The sequence below is a fragment of the Paroedura picta genome, chromosome 3 (genome assembly GCF_049243985.1).
Source record: "Paroedura picta isolate Pp20150507F chromosome 3, Ppicta_v3.0, whole genome shotgun sequence".
NCBI lineage: Eukaryota > Metazoa > Chordata > Lepidosauria > Squamata > Gekkonidae > Paroedura > Paroedura picta.
Window position 1 is genome coordinate 131,662,819 of NC_135371.1, and position 21,783 is coordinate 131,684,601.

Genomic DNA, 21,783 nt, shown 5'->3' on the forward strand with positions numbered 1-21,783 from the left:
CCAAACCACCAACCAGCCCTGATTATTTGTTATGGCTTCTGCTGCGAGAGAGACAGACAGACAGATCCACCCAAATGAGCCCTCATTCCCTGCTACAAACAGCCCTGATTACCTCCTATGGCTCCTGCTGCAATGGAGAGAGAGATCTGTGCCTGCCGGTGTCCCCTGGATCCTAGTGCCCATTGCATTACTGATTGCAATGGGCTTTCTTGCTAGTATACAATAAAATGTGATGAGTACTTCCGATAACATGTGAGTCTTCTGATTGGTCCTCAGGCCCTCCTCCCCAAGGGCAACTCAGTGGAGCTGGTGCACTGTTGAGAAGTGCTGGAGGCCTCAAATTGGGCATCACTGTGACGGCCCTCCCCTATTGAGGGCCAAGTGGAGGATCTTCACTTCACAGCTTCACAGCCATGGGCAGTGGACAGCAGTAGCCTCCACAGTGGGGGCCCACCATTTTTGCTGGCATTCCCCTCTCTGCATTGGGTGGGGAGTACAGCTGGCCTCTGATGAGACTATCCACCATTCTGCTCGGCCTCTCCACCAGTCTGGGAGCACTGCTGGCCTTCGCTGCAGAGGCCTATTTTTCTTGCCAGCCTCCTCACATCTGTGCAGGACAGGGAGTGCTGGTGGCCTTCAATGCAGCCACCACCAGTTGTTCTGACCAGCCTCCACATGGAGTGAGGAACACTGCCAGCCTCTGCTGTTGGTGCTCGCTGTCACATCTGCTGGGGAGCTGGCCTGCTGCCAGCTCCCTGCCTTGTGTGGCAAGAGCTGGAAGGATTGGCGGGGGGGGGGGAGGGTGTCTGCTGGCTCCCTGCCTTACACAGTGAGAACTTGTGGGTTGGTGAGCCGCCTGCCACTGCTACTAGCCTCCTACGTCACAAGCTGGCAGCGGGAGGGCTTTTAAAGCAGGCTTCGCCTCTAGTACATAAATGTATATTAGCATCATTTTCCTTGCCTCAGCTCCCCACCCCCCAGTCCTGGCTGCCTTTCCCCCTTGTGCTATAGTGTGATCTAGGGATTCTCAACCAGTGTGCCATGGGAACCCCCAGGTGTGCTGTGCTTTGGGAGGATTTATAATGATTATTTTTAAAATAAAGATTTCTGCATTATATAGGCAGGTCAATCCGCCTGCTCCCAAAGTGGCCAATGATGGACCTGGAGGGGTGGGAAGGGGCCCAAACCATTCAAACCTTTGCCATTCAAGGCTCCTCTCACTTTGAGTCGACTGTGATGAGTGAGGTGAGTGTTCTTGTTTTAACTAAGAGGGGTGTGGTGGTAAAGGGGCCATTCGCTAGGCTGCAGAAGGCTCCTGGCAAACTCCGGGGCTCAGGAGGCAGAAGGGTGTGCTATATTAAAGTGACTATATTTTAAGATTCATAAAGACGGATGCCATTGCCCGGGGGGTTGCCAACCTCCAGCCACGGCCTGGAGGTCTGGAATCTCTACTCAAGCCTGCACAGCTTGGAGACCCTGGGGGATTCCCCTTTATCACTACAAGATTGGTAAAGAGGAGGGGTTCAATATGGTACAACAAAATTTTGCATAGAATGCAAAAATAGTATTGTAAGCAGCTGGGGAGGTTAGAAGAGGCCATTAGAAAGAGGTGTTAAATTCTTTTCCTATGCCATTAAATTTGCAATGTATGGCTGCGAAAGTTGGTCCATAAGGAAGGCCGAGCGTCAAAGAATTGAGGCTTTTGAACTCTGGTGCTGGAGAAGACTCTTGCGAGTCCCTTGGACTGCAAGGCGAACAAACCAGTCAGTCCTAGAGGAGATCAGCCCTGACTGCTCTTTAGAAGGCCAGATCCTGAAGATGAAACTCAAATATTTTGGCCACCTCATGAGAAGGAAGGACTCCCTGGAGAAGAGCCTAATGCTGGGAGAGATCGAGGGCAAAAGAAGAAGGGGACGACAGAGAATGAGGTGGATGGATGGAGTCACTGAAGCAGTAGGTGCAAACTTAAATGGACTCCGGGGAATGGTAGAGGACAGGAAGGCCTGGAGGATCATTGTCCATGGGGTCGCGATGGGTCGGACACGACTTCGCACATAACAACAACAAATGCCATTAAATACTCCCTTTTTAGCTTTACTAGGGGAAAAGAGTATTGATACATTGCAAGGGAGGAAACCCTGCAAATATAATTAGAGTTGACAATCTCAGCTGCCCTAATTAAGGCTCAGTTCAATAAAACTTGCCTAGCAATTTTAAAAAATCATAGATTTAGTAGAAACTGCTCTGGTAAACAAGTCATGAGACTGGAGTTTCTGAAAGTGTCTGATTAACAAAATTACTCAACAGCCATTTCTGTCACCTTGATTCATATTATACTTCTGCCCCCAAAGACATTCCAATCTAGAGCATAGAGCTGATTTGAGTGCAGCAGAGATTATTCATAAGGCCGCAATACTAGAAGAGAATTGTTCAAGCATATGCCAGGATGAAGAGGGCAAACTCTCCACATACCATAATTTCACATTGTTGGACACCCCTCTCATCATTGCACAAAACCCCAGTTAATTAAACAAAAATATAAATATACTAAAGCCAGAACAGGTCACAAGCTGACTTTGAACTGTTGTTTTTAAAAGGCACTCTCGCATAACATTCATAATTAAACATTTCTTAATATGATCATCAAAAAAGATCAACCTATGATGTATTTATCATTTGAAATGCATCCTTATCTTCCCTCTGCCCTGAGTGAGACACTTCTGTGCTAATTTATAGATCTCATTAAGTTACTCATAGCACCATAAACAGCTTGAAATGCTGCATTTCTTAACAGATACCATAGAAAATGGCAATTAGCTGAATGGTATATTACTTGGAGTACTATTGTGCATATATATACAAATATTAAAAGCTATCACCATTTTTAAATCGCATTTTTGCTTTGACTTTTTAAAATTAAAGACCAGATGGTTATGATTCTGGCTCCAATTCTTAAATAATTATTTCAGTGTAAGCTGGTAATATTGTTTTAGCTAACTTTGAAACAATCAGCTTGCTGAAAGGCATGATTGGAATCTTCAGCCCACTGGAGACCAGACTGAAGAGTAGTGATGAGTAATACATGCATTATGATTCTAATGCACTGGAATATGGAGTCCAAAATCACCTGTAGTCCCCCGAGGGGTGTGCTTACGAAACGCAGCCGGAGACCTTGGGAAGGGACGGCTGCAAGCTGAGCCCCTACAGCAGCGGGCCCTGGCGCCCCATCATCAGAGACGCTGCCGCCACTACTGCACACCACATCTGCGGCATCCTCTGAGTGAAGAGGAGCTGCCATTCCCTGGCGATGGTGGCGGCTGCGGGACCCTGGAGGGCAGCGGTGGTGCAAGGCCTCCCACGGTGGCGGCGGTGGGCCTTGCACAGCAAGGTGGGCTGAGCTCAAGAGGCCCCCGCGCAGGCACTTGGCCTCCGGGGCAGGGCTTGCGCTGCGGAGGACCATGAGGCGTTGCCGCTGCCCTCCAGGGCCCTGCGGCCATTGCCATCTCCAGCCGGTGAGATTGGCGGTGCTGCGCAAGCCACGCCCTGGAGCTCGGGTGCCTGCGCGGGGGCCTCCTGAGCCCGGCCTGTCTGCTGGGCTGCCTGCATGGGAAAAAAATAAAAAATGGAGAACGCCGTGGGACACAGGGCAAATGCCCCCAAAGGCGGGACTGTCCTGCCAAGGGTGAGACATCTGGTCACCTTATGCTATATACACTAAAGTTTACACCTTGAATAAAATTTTGTTGGTTTTAAGGGTGCCACTGGGCTCAAACTTTGTTCCATTGACTAAATAGTTTTCCTTGAACTCTTGGCGTTAAGAATGCTACAAGCTGTTATGACATGTTATCTATTGGTAAGCAAAGTGTTGATAAAAACCAAGATGCCGGGAAGTTTGTGTAAAGCACCAGTGTTTGTCCAAGAAGGTGACATAGAAGATTGTGTGCTTGAGATGGCTACCATTTCACACCCTGCTTGCCTGCAGATAAATACAGCAAAATTATGTCATACAGCACAAGCCATATTTACAGGGTTTTTTCCCCCTGTGATAATGTCCATTTGTAGTAACCCTTTCCCCCATTCTGCAGAACAGATAGTCCCAAAACATTTAATCATACTTACCAGACTTGTGGGGTAGGAGAGGAGCCTGGCTGGGCCTGGTGAGCCAGGACTCTGGGGAGCTCTGGGGCTTGTGCGCCTAGCAAGTCAATTCCCTGGTAAGCTCTGGGACTTGGGGGGATGGCAGCAGTAAATAACACCGAAAATCACACACAAAAATGAAACGACTCATTTAACAAACATTTTGTTTTATTGGTGATGCCATGCACACTGTAAACACATGAGAACTTTTAAAAAGGGTTTAAAAATGTTTAGAGTTCACCAGGATTTGTGAGTGGGTGTGAATCTCTCAAATAGATGGGTTTCTTTCTCTACTACATAGAATCTTGGCTGCAGATCAGTTTGTATGAGTTCTTTGAGATCTCCAGGCCTAAAGTTAGGGGGAGGTATTAAAGCAGGGGTTCCCCCAGCCCCAGCCAGGGTCTGGCTTTCCTTAGATAACGAGGAAATAGTGTGGAGAGGGGGGATACAGGATAAAGTTAAGTCTTTAACTCCCTCTGCACTTCACTGCAGGATCCTTAGTGTACAACTTGGCTCAGCACCGTGGTCAGCAGCACTGCACAACTAGGGCTCAGCTTGGCAGCTGGTTCCACACAAACTGTGCCTGGTGGCTCTAACTGTGCAGAATTATCCCAGGAAAGGCTGCCAGTGGGAAGGAAGGAAGTCTGAAGATGGGGAGATGGGCAAGGCTAGGTTAACTAGTGGAAGAGCAGAGATGTTATAGGAGCTTTCAGGGAAGTGAAAGAGGAAATAGCAGGGAGGAGAAAATGAGATGCACAGACAAATCCTTGCAGGTTTCCCACTTGTAATTATCTTATTTTCTGCTAATCCCTCCCCCTTTTTTTAAAGTCAGCCTCTAGACCAGGGGGAGTCAAACTGCGGCCCTCCAGATGTCCATGGACTGGCGAATGCTGGCAGGGGCTCATGGGAATTACAGTCCATGGACATCTGGAGGGCCACAGTTTGACTACCCCTGCTCTAGACCTTTGTTGCAGAGGTATAAGGGTGAAAGTGCAGGCAGTTTTTATCAAGATCACCTGAAATGTAACTCAGCGATTCCTGAAGCAGGGTGAGAATTCAAAGTTCAGTTAATTGTCTAGATTCACCTTTGTTATCGTTAAAACATCTGCATTCACAGGAGCAATGCAGCCAATAGCAGCCCACTCTAGGGTGTAAACTGCACGGGGCTTTTATTCCAACCCCAGATCGATTCAGTCCCTGCCTTCTACACAGAATGCGATTTCCATGCGATACACCCCCCAAAGAGCCATACTCCAGCACTTCCAACTTTCTGGTGATCCCTGGACCCAGGGAAGCTCACAACTTCAACCAGGGCCAGAGGTTTCTCCATCCTGGCCCCCACCTGATGAAACAAGCTCCCAGAGGAGATCAGGGCCCTGACAGAACTTGAACGGTTCTGCAGGGACTGCAACAGGGAGCTCCTCCATCAGGCATTTGGTTGAGGTCAACCTGAACGACCACTTCCCATGGGCCCTCCCCTTGAGCCTCCCTCCTATGGCACCCACTACAACTCCACCCAACCCACTACGCTATCAGTATGCGTTAATTTGATATTCTCCATGTTTTTCTACTATGTTGCCTTTTGTTATTATTTTATTATTGTTAAACTAAGTTATCTGTATTGTTATGTTTTATGTGAACCGCCCAGAGCCTTTGGAAAGGGTGGTACATAAATATAATAAATAATAAATAAATAAAACTGCCGATCACCCAGTTTTGTAATCCACAAGCGTCTGTAACTAAAGCACAATTAAAGGAAGAGGAGAGAGAAGATGCCGTAGGTAGACAAATCTGGACAATCTAGGCTGCCATTCAAATAAACACGAAAAGCACTTCTTAGTAGTTCATCCAGGTGCTCTGGAAGGACACACACAGGCACCCTTGCTTTACTTCCTGACTCTCTAGGCAAATTCAATTGTCTTCAAAGAGTTGGAAATATAAGGCTCTGTGGTTTCTTGTGGTCCTTCGTTATCTCCTCTGAATATCTCTGAGGAACAGCCACAAAAGGTTTTAATTAAGATTAACTGCAAACTGCTCCAAAAAGATTTTTCAGTTTAAATGTTCTGTGCCCTTTAGCCACTGTCAGGGGTCCGCATTTCCAGTGGGAATTAAAAAGAAAGGGGGGAAGAGGGTAAGAATGTTCCCAATGAAGTTGGGAAAAAAGTCCCCCCGCCACTTACGCCAATAAGACTGCACAAAATCAAATTTCAATATAACAGCAAGGCAGTTTCGAAGAGAAGAAAGAAGAAATAATTAATAAGTTCATGGGTGAGCATTGCCTTGGCCTGAAAGCCATGGGACCAATAGTTCCTGAGTTCTTTAATTCACAAATTGGTTTTCTGGATTCCGATGTTTCCTAGGGGACTGTCAGAGTAGGTATGGGGGATTTTGGTGCAAATCCCCCTCTCCTGCTATTCAATGTTTTGGAATGGCCCGCACATGGCAACAGACGATCTAAAGGAGATCCTAATACACTGCCATCTTAGCCACACCCCCATCTTACTGCATGATTCATTGGTCCTAGGGCATACCCTGGCTTCTTCCCAAGGACTGACAAGAAGGCATATGCTGGGAGTTAATGGGTAACAGATTCCCAGGCATTCAGTGGCCCATGTTCTCTAGAACTTTCAAGTCAACATCAACTTGACAATTGCGGGACAATCATAGGTAGGGTTGCCAATGCTGGGGTGGGAAAAACCTCAAGAATTTCGGGGTGGAGCTGGGAGTGGGCGGGATTTGGGATGGGGAGGGACCTCAGTGCGGTATAATGCTATGGAGTCCACTTTCCAAAGCAGGAGAATTGATTTCTCTCACCTGGAGATGCGCTATAATTCCAGGGGATTTCCAGATGCCACCTGGGAACTGGCATCCCTAGGCCCAGGTACAACATAATGAAGTCAGTCATTTGCTTTCAGCAATTTACTACAACAGGATTGCAAGTCCAATCTGAGCTCCTTGGACAAAAGATTTTAAAATATAATAGATAGATGGGAGAAGACGATATTAGACTCTTACCCTGGCCAGAAATTATTAAGAGATGTACTGTAGGGAGGTGGCGGGACTAAGATTCTAGTCTAAAACTTCTAAGATAGTCCTGTGCTTGATGTCTGGGCTCCAGCATTCCTGCCTAAATAAATTCCACCCTTTCATCTCCCTCTGCACTTTGGCATGCTTGCTCTTTGATACTAAAACCTATTTGTAAAATGCAATAGTATTCATGCTTGCTTCATTCTTCAGTAGGGTGGTGCAGCTTAACCTAGTCTAAAGACAGGAAGGGTGAGGTTCTCATGGAATTAATAAATTAATTGATGTGTGTTTTGGTGAACTTGACCACAGATGTTAAAGGCTAATTGTTATACTATCCTGTAAGATGTTTTACCATCAGATGAATGAAATCGCAATTGGCAGTGCAAACCCTTGACTGGCTTCAGTTCTGTTTAGTATTGTTCTGCTTGACTCCCGATTACTTCATGAAAAAGATTGAAACTATGAAACCTTTACACCTTCTGGAGTATAGCAACACATCCGCATATGCAGCTAACTATTGCCAATCTTGCTCAATCAGTAAGGTTGCTAGCTCTGAGTTGGGAAAAACCTGGATACCTTGGGGCTGGCAGGGGCTGGCAAGAGCTCAGGGGAATTGTAGTCCATGGACATCTGGAGGACCACAGGTTGACTACCCCTGCTATAGAGTCCACCCTCCATAGCAGCCATTTTTTCCAGGGGAACAGATCCCTATTATCTGGAGATCAGCTCTCATTCTGGGAGATCTCCAGCCCCCGCCTGGAGGTTATAATGAAGAAAATAACTATTCCACATGTAAACTGGAGATGAGAGGCAACACAGCCCCACTACATTTTACACTGGTCACATAATTTCAGTTTTATAAAAGCTTCGTAAGTAGCCCATCTCTTCAAAACCACATAAATGTGACTACACACAGATGCGGCACATACCTAAAGGTGTATGAAAGTACTACTATGAATACTACTGATCAGTGTAATACTGCCAGTCCCCATCCAAAACATCTCAGAGACTGGAGTGATGAGGTGTCTCTGGCATTTCCCCCCACTGTGGTCCCTGCCTTCTCCTGGCACCATCCCCAAATCTGCAGGAATTTCCCAGGCTGGAACTGACAACCCTAACCCCCACCTCACCCTGCTGGTGTCCTAGGTGAGGGGGGGGGGAACCTGGCAATCCTATTTCTAAGACACTGACTAGCAAAGAATAACAGACTCCACGGATCTCATTGGTAAGATGGCAACAGAAAGGCTAGCAAAGAACCAGCTGTAGATATTATAGTTCTCATCTCCCTGCAGGTTCTGCATTCACACCTAACCTGAACTCTTGTGCCATATAGGTTCTATTTCGGGGCTTGGGCCACTAGATACTATACCAGCTCCATCCTCCTCATCCTACAGCTGATTTTCTTTAGAGGTTTAGAATTGTGCCAGTGAATAAAACAAGCAGTATGAATTTCAACAGAAGAGAACGCAACCCAAAGGATAAAGTGCCATGTTTTTTAATTATTCTTTCATTTGAGATGCACAAGATACCATGGGAAACAGATTTGCAATCCTGTTGTCCTCCCACTCTTGCAATTTTCTAAACCACAATACATTTCTTTCCATTGTATATACAACATACAATTTCATAAGAAAAATATCCACTAAGAGGAGCTCACTTCTTACATAACATAGCCTGTAGCATTTCCATCAATGCTTCCTACGATTTAAACATAGCACGTTCCAAGGTCTTTGAGATCTTTAAGTGCTTCTTAGCTTCTCTCTGGTGGAAATGCCACCCGAGATCACCCCCAGAATGAACTTGGCAGTCTACTTGTGGTTCTGGTTACAAAATGCACTAGGGACAGTGGAATCCAAGAAGTCCTATCCAGTGTTTGGGAGAGTACCCCAAGACTAGCCCCTTACTGTGACTCCCTACACTGACATAATCCAAGTGCTGCCATTCTGCCATGCATGTGCTGAAGTTTATGGTGTCAATGAAGCCTCTGGATCCACTATACAGTGAAAGAACCATTCATATTTTGCTATGTTAATTGCTGGGACTGGGACCTTCAAAACTGATGCTGGAACAGGTAGCAGTAAATCTGGAATCACAAAATACTTTTTGTAGCAAAACTGGATGATTCCACCCATAAAAAACAAACAAAAAACCTTCCATCCTAATTTTGCAACTCCAGTTTCTAACCACATAACTTCATTTAAATCTTGTTATGGCATAAATTTAACAACAGCTGGCCAAGTTTAACTACCTAGGGGTTGATAGTCATCTAAAAATCACCTGCGTGGACAGGCCCCTAAGACCACAGATGTCTTAAACGATTAAACATCTAACCTTTCTCATCTGTAGGGAACCTGGCAACCCTACTATAGTTAGAGAAGATCATGTATTTGCAGAACCTCACACAGTTATAAGGAGATCCTTCAGTGGTTTTGAAATCCTGAGGAGAATGCGGTCCCCACAAAACTTCCGAAGTATATGTGCCCTCATATGAAGTAAGGTGGCAGAGTCCTCTGTTTCAGCTGCAGTTTGAGCACTGCCATTGTGCTTGAGTTCACTGGCATCTGCATTATGGTCCTCTGAGTGATTTTTTTTATTGTCAAAATGAAAATCAATAAATAATTTTTATAAAAAATAGGTTCATTAAAAAATCATCAAGCTACTTCTAAAAATATATCTTAATACCCTCTTAATTATCTATTGGCTTTCACAGTCTATGGGCTCCGATTCAGGACAGGAATTGAGTTTTACTGAAATCTGTGTGACTTCAAGGTTATATTTATCACATGTAGACTCAATAATCCTGGGACCTTTGTGAATCACTCTTATCTTCATTATGTGAAGGGCTGAACAAACAGAACAGGAATATGTGAAGCCAACCAGCCTACAGTGGAGTAATGGATTCCACCACTGTTTTCAGCGGCCTTCAGCGTTTACTCAATTCTTCTTTTAAGCTGAACTTACTACCCCCAGACTGCTTAAGTGAAGTCAAAGGGACTCTTAAAGTGATAACAAATTAGGCAGGGTTCATATCATTTCCCAAAAAAGTCAGTAGAAATCAAGGCTTCTTATTGGATGGATGAAGAAAAGGGGTCACTTGAATGGGATAAAAATACAGAAACAAGTAAGCAACAACAGCCTCCAAATAATCTTATCTTTCCTTTTTTTGTCAGGAATAACGTTCACTAATCACTAGGGCCTGGCCCCCAGTAAACCTCAAATCCCCCTCAGTGCAGTTATTCAGGCTTTCAGTCCCGGGAGATATGAAAAATGTGGCTTCACAAAGTAAATTCTTCATCTTCCTGTTAAGACATGATGTAGACTTCCAGTAGACTGGCCACTGCATGCATCCTGTAGAAGATGCCAAAGGGCAAGCAGATGTCCACAATGGCAGCCCACATGGGGTAGCCATAGAATTTGAGCTCCCGCTCATTATCAAACTGTGGCCGGGCTCCAAATGCTGGCATGATCCAGAGCTGTTTGGGGGGGGGGGGGGGAGACAAAAAAAAGAACCAGACTCAGCAAGGAGGAAATGATGGGAAAAGCACAGGATATGATTGTGTGGAGAAAATGTCAGAGAGGCTGGTGAGCAGCCAAGTCACTAACAACAAATCCAGAACTCTGAATGGTAGTGATTATGTCACCTAGTTTGAGTCCAGCAAGGCAATGGACACGATCCAGTATACTGTTTAACACAACAAAGTCTGATTATATCTACATGTAAGTGTAGTATGGTGGTCAATGGTCTCAGACCACAGAAGTTTTGCAGCATGCTTACATGATAAAACATTCTCATACTTCAATATAGCAAAACATGTAGCTGAGCTCCAGTCAATTTTATGCACATATGGGTCCCAGATGTTCAGTTCTACTAGTACCATCAGATTTTCCTCCTTACTGAATGTCTCTTGAGCTGTTGTTCTTTTAACTCCCCTTAAAAAGTCCAAATTATGAAAAATTCCAAACTGTTTCTTCAGAGTAATTTAAAAAGAAAAAAAACAAGCATATGCTCTGTTCTTGCACTAATGAGGTGGGAACGTGGTGCTTAATTCCACTATTTTCAACGTGGAAAGGTGGGTGCAGCATTTTCAAGTTCAGCCCACTTTCCACAGTGGCTACAGGGGAATGTCCAAATGGATCCTCCCCCTGCCGTCACCCCATAGTTGTCCCTCTGCATTGGAGAAAAGGAAGTTTACTTTTTCTCCAGATTAAAGGGAAGGGGGTAAGAAAATAGTTACAAACAGATTTGACATAATGGCATTTGTATGCTTCACTTTACTGCAGGGGCTTCCAGTTGTCCACACAGGGAAAATCCCCATGTGGAAGAAGCCTAGAAGGCAAACTCTACCTCATAATGTTTAAACATTTTTCTTTATGTTTTTTAAAAAAATGTTCTCTGAGGCTCAAGGCGTCTAAAGCAGGCATTCTTAACCAGGGTTTCGTGAAACCCTGTGGTTTCTTGACAGCCCTGGAAGAGTTTCTTGAATAGATAGAGTTAGTTAATTTTTAATATGTTTTTAAAATTTGTTAAACCTTTATTAGGTGATATAACCTAAAGCAGCAGAAGAAAACGGGTCTATTCTTGGACTATACTAGAATGCACCAAAACAGACATCACTACATTCTTTTTCTGAAGTTCAAACTCAGCCTCCTCCTCACTATTATAATGTCAGCCTTGTACCATAATACGTATTGGCATATAGGGCAACACAAATACCATGAGAGCAGAGTGAGGCCACTGGCCATACCACCCCTCATGATTGAACACACTGGACTCGCTCCATCCTATGCCTGTTCACCCAGACATGGGTACACTGCCTATTTGTACATATACAAATTCATCCCCATGAGCAGAAATGTATGATCCCAACTGCTCGTCACTAAAGGAGCATGGCCAATACACATATAGCTTCTACAGGGACAGATACTGTGCCCAGATGTACTTTGGAGAGGTTGGGGTCAGCATGTTTGTTGCTAGCAAGAGCAGGGCTAGCACACTCATACTCCCCCCTATGCACACATTGACCCTAGACACCAATATGCTATAAAGCTTTATTGGACAGATGTACTGGTCACTATAGTGAACACTGGAATCAGTAGCCTGGCTTACTTTCTTCTCATGTCTGCCTTTTCAAAATGCAGCATGTATATTTATTTAGCTGAATGTACAGTAATCTTGGGTGGCAGTAAATTTATTATTTATTCAGTCATTTATCACATGTCATGCGTGTAATATAGCCAGGAGATCCTAAGACTGTCTGGCTGCCAGGCAAGAGAGGTTTGGAGGAAGTTTGCCATTGCCTTCCCCTGCATCATGGCCCTGGGGTTCCCTGGAGGTCACCCTTCCAAGTGCTAGCCAGGGCTGACCCTGCTTAGCTTCTCAGGGGATTGGTCTTACCTGGGCTACCCAGTTTGGGTAGACAGGAATAAATGTTTAAACCGTTCTGAAATACTGATTAGGAAGAACAGGAGACACAAGCTCCGTGCATAATGGGGAAAATTCGACTGAAGTCAACACATCTTGGGATGTGAGAATATTTTAATTCAGTAGCACCTTTGGAATTAGCTCTGGTTATGTATGGTTTGCTGCTAGCTATTAAAAGACAAATAAAATATTTGCCACACGCCTGTGGCCAAATGATCCTGTGGCCTTAACGAAGATGCTATGTTAGTGACATACTTACAATTACATTACAAAGCAGCAGGAATGAAGAGACCTCTTTCAAGAATTTCCTCCTCCAGTTCACTTTCTTGGAAACCCGTATGGACTGTATCACTTCAGAAGATGCTTGAATCGCTAAGGCTGGCGGTGTGGCGGATGGCAAGGCACCTCCGCTGTCCGGGACCCGAAGAGATACGGCATTCATATTGACAAAAGTGAGCCCATACAGATCCTTCTGCTGAGGCTCAGTTTTATTTTCTTCTTCTGGGGGCTCCCGGTGAAGGCCTTCTATGATAAAGATGTTCTGGAAAGTGTGCTGAGCAATCATCAGCAAGGAATAGGTCAAGTTAAGGGCACTGATTGTATCCCTGGACATACTGGCCACTATGGCCACAATAGAGTAATAGGAAATAGCATATTGTCCTAAGGCTGCGCCCATCAGTAGAGCTACATCCAAAGTTCTAGTTGGGTTCTTGTGACGGTCCATGTCTCTCTTGTCAAATCTGTAAACTATGGAGCCCGCAATGGAGGCAAGGGATGTCAGGCCTAGGCAAACAATGTTGAAGATGTAATACATCATGAGTGCCTGCTCCTTTTTTTCAACTGGGCTAGTTTTATTTACCTGAATTTCATAGACGATCAGGACCCCTATCCCAGTCACCAGTACCAAGAGTCCCAGGATGGCACCCACAAAGAATGCCCTTTTGAAAAGCTTGAATCTCAGGTGATGCATAGGGTTGGTATGGTGGTCTATGAGGCGGCCGACATTCTTCCACATAACATAGACCATGGCGGAAGCAAAGAGGCTGTACTCAATGTTGAAGGGATACATCCAGAAATACCCATCATGGAAGACGCTGCAGAGCTTTCCGTCACAACCACAGTTCTCTGGCAAGTTGCTCCTTATATCAACTACAGTGGGGAAAAGAGGAAAACACTAAGGTTTCAGCGACCTGGATACTTTACAAAGCAGCATGATGAAAAGAAAGGTAACCACAAATTTTAAAATACAGTTAAAATTAGCAGTGCTGCTCTATATGCTTTTACCTTTCAGTCCTTTAAGGCAGAGGTAGTCAACCTGTGGTCCTCCAGATGTAAGCATTTGCTGGCAGGGGCTCATGGGAATTGTAGTCCATGGACATATGGAGGACCACAGATTGACTACCCCTGCTTTAAGGCATTTTTGGGAGGGGGTGGCATAAATTAGGGCCTTGTTGACTATTATTGTCCCAAGGAAATTTAGGTAGGAGCTACAACAACAGAAACTCATGCATTCCCTTCCCCACCTTTTCACAACAGAGGAAACTGAGAGACACAACATGAGATCCTTTGCTAAAAAGGTTAATTCCCCCAAGGTCAGGGTAAATCTGGGCTGATTCTGTACTTACTTTGTTTTTTCTATTGTCAATCCTGCTGAATTCAGATCTATTTGAACCTGGGTCTTCCTCATTGCTTTTCCATGACTTGAAACAGAAACTGTTCTGCACTTGATTGGGGAAGCTCAGAGGGGGGAGGTCAGAGGGCGTGTGTGAAGTTCAGCCGGCATTCTCTTTTGACTGCTGGTGGAGAAGCCAAGTGCAGTACAAGGCTGCTTATCTCTTTCCTTTCCTTAATCAGTGTGTGTGTGTGTGTGGGGGGGAGCTGAGCTGAGCGGAGCCAGCAGGAGCCGCTCAGAGAACGAGGCAAATCTCTGCTGAAAGAAGTGTGGGATCCTGGAGCACAGTCACTTTAAAACAGATTCCAGAAGGAAGGCAAAAATAAATCTTGGGAGGAAAGTTTTGCAACCAGGAAACAGGAAGTCTTTCTACTAGCACCCAGCCAATCAGGGACAGACTGCTTCTCTACCTCAGTGGCTTGATCAATTATACTGAATTATCTCTGCTCTTGGACATTGCAGTGGAAAGGTAGGGTCATCGCAGCTCAATCATGCATGTTTCAGAGGGAAAATTTAAGGTGGCCAAAATCAAAATGGAAATCGAATTCAATGTAGATTGATGGGATTTATTTGAACTGGGGGTGGATAAAGAGCCCCATACAGACTCTGCCCTAGTACTTAAGTAATTGACATTTAGTCCTCCACCAGCTAAGCAAACACAGAAAGGAGAGAAATTTGAAATGCATGAGGTGGAGGACCATTTTTGAACACTTTTGAAATACAATCCTGCTCATGTGCACATATGTACACAAAACAACTTTGCAAACATTATTATGTTGTGGGACACCTCTGAAACAGCTCTGTATTTAATTAGGGTCTATTTGTTTATACAAACTGTTTGGAAAATCTGTGAACAAAACAGTGCTTATTCCTGCTTGGAGCCCTCAAGCACCTGGGGCTGGAAACCACTGAGTGGTCTCATTATCCTACTGGCTAGGGGGTAGGAAGTAGCACACTTGCCTCAAGCATTATGAAGATAAGGCTTGGAGCCTGGGTGGCCTAACCTGTAAATTCAGGGATGGCCAAACAAGTGGAGACCAACAGACTGAACTCAAATAGGTTTGGAATAGGGTTTGTCCTGTGGACACCACAGGTCGACTTTCATCAATCAATGTAGATAAATAAACTTGGCCCTTTTTATTACCCCACTGGAGGTATTGTTTTCCTTATTTCACATCTACAGGCAAAAGCACACTGATGAAAACTGTAGCAAGGCACACTGCTTAGCTTAACATCAGACCAGGGGAGAGAAAATGGGCTTCTCCCCAGCCATAAAAATCTTCAAGGGATAGGAAGGTCATGAGGTTGATGGAGAATTTCAGCCTCTCTCTCTTGAGTGATCTGATCCTTAGTGTAAGCAAACTTACATAAACTTGATTCCCAAGAGAAAAAACATTTGTTTTTAACTAACATGATTCTGAACCAATTCCTTTTCAAGTATCACTTACACATTCTGTGTGTGCCATTTGGATTCTTTAATTGTGCTTTATGCACTGACTCATCTGTTACTGCTGACATCCACACCGCTAAATTGGTGGTCAAGGTGACCATCAAGCCACATCTGTAGAAGAGAAAGGAAAACCATGAAATTAAGACAAAGTCTCAAACCACATTTTGGGTTTGCAAGGCAATTATACCAGTTAACCTCACAGCCCTGTTTTACGGCTCAGTGACACAACATGAAGATCTTTGAGTATAAGATACTGCACCGACATTTTCCATGCATTGAAGGCACTTCTGCCAGCAGAAGAGAGAGGGACAATTTTGACTGATTTCTGCCCATCAGTTTTGGCCTACTGTGCCTCTACCATCATGCAAATAGAAAACAGAGACAAATAGAAAAAAAAACATACAATTTCATAAGAAAAATATCCACTAAGAGGATCCTTCAAGTGCAAAATTTTGGTATCATGCCTACACCAAAATTAAGTACTTATTTCTACAAGGAAGAAAAACAAGACTGTTTGCATTTTGAAAGCTAAGGACAGGCAGGGAATTAGGATCATCACATTAATTTAGAAAAAGGCTGCGTTTAGCAGATCAGACACTATAACTATTCACTAGTAATTATGGATTCAATACTCCAGAATAAGGGGTAATCTTTTATATACTACATCATAATGTTATACTCTTCCTTTCTTCTTTCTTGGACTGAATTCAGAAAGTCAGCAATCATTTCTGAGATGATTTGATTTAACCTTACAGACATATCAAAATAGACCCCCCCCCTCCAAATTCTTTGAATGTAACAGCAAACAATAATTTGCTGGCCCAACAAAATCAGAGTCCAGTAGCACTTTTAAGACCAACAAAGATGTATTCAAAGCATAAGCTTTCAAGTGCATGCATTCTTCCTCAGACTATGAATTACTATTAGGGGTTGCTTTAAGAAAGGGTGTTTGCAATTAAAGATATGGTTAAAAATCATTTCCTCTAGCTTAGTTCTTCTGGACTACAGAGAGAGAGAGAGAGAGAGAGAGAGAGAGGGCGCCAGGACATAAACTGTTAATGTATTTAAGGGCCAAAGCACAAAATGTTTATAAAACTTCTTTAACAATCTTACTTTCATGAATACAGACTATTTAGCCCCTGTCCTGTATTTGCCATCCCAACCTCCCCTTTCTGTATCAAGGAAATATGGTCAGCCTATTGCTTATAATGCCATCTTTCAGTATTGTTATGATCATATTTCAGTGTTGCTGTTGTTGAAGCAGAAAACAGACAGTTTTGTACCTAGTTCCTCTTTAGCTAGGCAGAGTCAGGCAAAATTGTGAAAAGAAAACCACAGAAGGATTTGCCAAGGGGCTCTAGATGCTTACCTGGTAACATCCAGATGCACATGTACACAGTCTTTGGCAGAAACCCAGAGAAAGTATGTCTAGAAAGGGGGAAAAAAGAATATTATATTACAATCTTATTGTAAGAGGGAATGAAATAATAATCTCACAGCTGTATTCTAGATTGCTTACTGACCACTGAAAATAAGTTTTGGACGCTTTTCATAAGGCACAAAAACTGTTTTAAAACAGTCTATCCTGCCTTTCCTCACAGCTCAAAATGGCTTACAGTTCATAGTTAAAAATATCCCCAGCCAAAAATAAAACAAAACACCTTCTGCGTCTTGAAAGGTGTCTGCCACTGAAAAAGTCCCAGAAGAAAAAAGAAGAACCTATCCTAGGCTATAACAGTTATACAAAATACAACAAACATAAATGAAGATACAATATATCTTTTTAATAATGAACAACCAACCAAAAGGGACTCTTGTAGCATTTTCAACAGTGGTTGCTACAAATAATATGTAATATGCAATGAGGATCAGATCCTTTGATAATCTATATATCTGTTCCGCGAGGTCTTTGGTTGAGGCCAGAGCAAGGAAGATCAGGAGCCCCTCCTCTTTTCTGGCTGGACCAGGAGGCTTCCCCCAGGCCCCTGAGGGGATCGTTGAGTGGGTGGGTTTTTAGTTCAAGAGGGCAAGAAATCAAATAAGCAGACAAACAAAGGAATGAATGCCAAGAAGGTTTGGGGAGTATGTCTATGGTTCCACTAAGATGCCAGGGAGTGGGCAGAACTCTCTGTTGCCTACCATTATCTGACAGATTGTCCTTGTACTCACCTGGATAATCACAAACAGAGCCTGCACAATTGGATAGGTTATTTTGATGGTTGTTAGGCACTGAGAGAAGCTGGAATAATATCCCGTCTTAAAAACATCCATCACTATGGTGAGGACTGCAAACAAGACCAAACCGCCTGTTTTGGAAAGAAAAATAATTACATCTCATGACAAAAATGCTCATTCAAGTCTCCAATATCCTTATTTTTCTATTTATGGGTACCATGAAGAGTTATGCGTACCATGAGAGCCAGTTTGGTGTAGTGGTTAGGAATGCGGACTTCGAATCCGGCATGCCGGGTTCGATTCTGCACTCCCCCACATGCAGCCAGCTGGGTGACCTTGGGCTCGACACAGCACTGATAAAGCTGTTCTGACCAGGCAGTGATATCAGGGCTCTCTCAGCCTCACCCACCTCACAGGGTGTCTGTTGTGGGGAAAGGAATGGGAAGGCAACTGTAAGCCGCTTTGAGCCTCCTTCGGGTAGAGAAAAGCTGCATATAAGAACCAACTCTTCTTCTTATACATTTTAATGTATATAAAGTGACAACAAAGTTCAATTTAAACTGCAGCCCAAATTTGGAAGCTGATTCCATAAACCCACCAACAGCTCATAGGAAAAACGGAGCCCATCATTCCATAATCTTGACTCAAGCATATTTGGAATTCAAGCTCAATTTTAGGTTTTCTATAAATGGAGCTTCAGTAGTCTCCCCTTGGACAGGCACACACAGGGTTGACTTCAGTCTTATGTGGCCTCTGAGGCAAGAGACCTACGATGCATCTTTAACACTTGGGTGGACAAGACCACCACTCAATGCTTCTTCCATCTAGAGCAGTGGTTCTCAGCCTGGGGGTCAGGACCCCTTTGGGGGTTGAATGACCCTTTCAGAGGGGTCGTGACAGGGCAAGCAGCTTGGTGGTGGGGGGGATGGGCGGCATCCACACAACAGCCTTGCGGGGTAGATCGAGATCAAGCATTTGTCTGTCTGGAGCAGCGGAAAAGAGCAAAATCGGCATGGTGGGACAAGAGGCAGAACTGAACTGAGAAACCTCAGGGAAATAACCCAATTTATATACAATCATGAACAATGGATCTTCATGCCACTGGTCAGTTTTGGTTTAATTTCTGTGGAAGAACACTAGCCTAATTTTATGGTTGGGGGTCATCGCAACACGAGGAACTGAGCTAGAGCATGCGGCTCATTTATTATGGTGGTCCTAAACCCACCACCCATGAAGTTTCCCCAAGCACTGGGGAACAGAAATAAGTGATGTCATTTCTGTACAGGTTCCCTAATTTCAATGATTTTGGGAAAACGTTTCCCTCCCCTACTTCCCCTACAGTACTGTGGTGCATTTGTGTCACTCTGAGGGTTCTGCCAGTTTTTCTCCAGTCTCTCCCAAGCCTGCTTTGTTTCAAAGGTTTGAGAAAGATTAAAAAAAAAAAACCTGTGTGGGTAGAAATAATTTTCCAGCACACTTGGCCACCACTTTCCTTTACCTTGTGTCCCTGGCAGCCAAACTGTTCTCTCTGGTACCAGATTTAATTTTGAAAAATAAATTACTGGCATTAAGATATTGTTATGTTGAGGTACTTTTATAACAATAGGTACAGTAGGTTCTCTTAATTCTCAACCTTTTAATAAAAAAGGTAAAATCTCTAGCCCTTTTCCTTGCAGAGATATAAGAGAAACAGAACATCTTCAAAGTGGAAGGGGAAATACCCTTTTTAAAAAGGAAAAAGAACCCTTGGAAATTCAGAGGACCTGCTAGACCTATTGCTACAACAGCACAGTGATATAACAATATTCTAGTGTCTATTTTCTGGAATTATTTTTGCAAAAGCTCTGATGACCAGGTGTTTGTCCATGGATGCCACAACCCCTCCTTTAGCTCTCAAGTCACTGACTCAAGAACAGTCTGTAAGCCTCACAGCATTTCAAGTCCAGGAATCCTAGTCCTGTTGTTCTTACACTCCACCTATTATACCACACTGGCCGTCATACAAGTCTATAAATAGAAAAGAGGTCATGAGGTGTGTCTGTCTAATAAGAAATATTCCTTCCTGGAATGCCTCCTCTTCATATGTCTATCTCATGTGAATAGCTAATTTGGCCATTGTGCACTTTGCCCTCCCCATCCGCCCACAGAACCAGTCCGTACCTCTTAGCCAAATGGGTCCCGCATGTGCATCTTTGCAGGGGATAGCATCCCGGTGTCGGGAGGTGCGGATGAGGTAGAAGAGCATCCAGATAATGGCTATCAGCATCACAATGGTGAGCATGAAAAAGACGTCATAGTCATGCAGTTTTATATCATGGAAAGCCCCACCACTGACCAAGGTGCAGGAGAGGAGCACCAAATTGATAGCAAGCAAGACAGAGAAGACACGCCCTCCTTTCTTCCAGATTTCCTTGGGGCTGTGTGTCAAGGCAGGTGGGAACTTATGATGGCCAAGAGAGTTGAGCTGTTCGGGTCCCAAATTATTCTTGTCATCCCTGTGACCAGCACCCATGACTGAATCTTCACATCCAATTTCGTTGTCTTTCCACACAGACACTCCGGTCATTATTCAACAGACACCAATATGTTATTCCTGGTGTAAAAAACAAAATGGACAATAACACCATGACAAATTGTTTAATTTCATACCTGGGTCCCCATTCTCATTCAAATGAAGAAGAAGAGTTGGTTCTTATATACCGCTTTTCTCTACCCAAAGGAGTCTCAAAGGGGCTTACAGTCGCCTTCCGTTTCCTCTCCCCACAACAGACACCCTGTGGAGTGGGTGAGGCTGAGAGAGCCCTGAGATTACTGCTCAGTCAGAACAGCTTTGTGGCGAGCCCAAGGTCACCCAGCTGGCTGCATGTGGGGGAGCGTGGAATCAAACCCGGCTCACCAGATTAGATGTCCACACTCCTAACCGCTACACCAAGCTGGAGACTGAAGTTAATGGAATGATGATATGAGACAGACAGATGAAGTAGTAATCAGAATTTTATAGCTCGGCTTCCAGCGGCAATTCAGTGCTTTTGATATTTCCTATCATTAGTTGGATCATTGCCAACCTGTTCGTTTCACAAAATGAGATCTGAAATTTCCTAGCAAAGTCTTTCAACATTTCCCATCTAATTGATTTATGCTGTGAAATCTGCCTTGAGTTTCAGTCAGAAGGGCAAACTATAAATAAATAAAATTCTTGCTTCTTATGCCTGGCTATGACAGAACTCAATGCACCTGTATCTTCAGACACAGCCTTATACTGATCTAGCCTATTAGCATTTTAAAAATCTCAACTATTTCTTTATAGGTTCTGTTTTAGAGGCGCTTCTTGTGCCTTTTCTTGAGGGACATACTTTGTTCAAGACTCGGTTTGTATTGCTGTGGCCTCCCTCCCTCCCTCCCTTTGCCTCCCAGGCATTGCCAAGACCTGACTCAACCTTCTCAGCAGCTCTCAGCCGAGGGGAGGACTGTCCCAAATGATTTGGGATGCCCTTTAAGCCCAAGAGTGGTCACAGGGATCTGAAGTCCAATACACAAAGTCCAATACACCAGCCATACACAAAGACTCAAAAAAGTGTTCTGTGAACCTCCTTGTTTTGGTACAAATGTGAACCAGCAAAGCAAAAACAACACCAAAACCCTGCACCTGTCAGGGTGTGTGTTTTCTTAAGCACTTGGCAGGCTGCAATATATTATGGGAGGACTGCATTGAGCTCAGTAGATTACAGGTGATGCTGTTATTCTCTGCATTCCAGGTGAGCAACTATGTTGAGAACTGAGATATCACCCTATCACATCTCTTTGTCTGAACCCATTTTTGAACCCTGGCCCCCTTTTTAATGCTCTGTGAGATGAGCATTCTGCAAGCATCATATTAATGGACTGTTCCATTGCAAAGAC

The 21,783-nt window shown here is 44.1% G+C and overlaps 1 protein-coding gene across 1 annotated transcript in view; it reads right to left on the minus strand.

The window, feature by feature from the left end:
* Positions 1 to 8,659: 8,659 nt before the first annotated feature.
* The window catches only part of OTOP2 (otopetrin 2), a 91,359-nt gene continuing 78,235 nt past the window's right edge, over positions 8,660 to 21,783 (minus strand). Inside the window, exons 3-8 of the mRNA XM_077327880.1 lie at positions 20,044 to 20,476; positions 17,878 to 18,014; positions 17,078 to 17,136; positions 15,707 to 15,819; positions 12,846 to 13,735; positions 8,660 to 10,637 (exon numbers count right to left, since the gene is read on the minus strand). Coding sequence (XP_077183995.1) covers positions 10,467 to 10,637; positions 12,846 to 13,735; positions 15,707 to 15,819; positions 17,078 to 17,136; positions 17,878 to 18,014; positions 20,044 to 20,449 — 1,776 coding nt within the window. The 5' untranslated portion in view covers positions 20,450 to 20,476 and the 3' untranslated portion in view covers positions 8,660 to 10,466. The remainder of the gene's footprint in view (positions 10,638 to 12,845; positions 13,736 to 15,706; positions 15,820 to 17,077; positions 17,137 to 17,877; positions 18,015 to 20,043; positions 20,477 to 21,783) is intronic.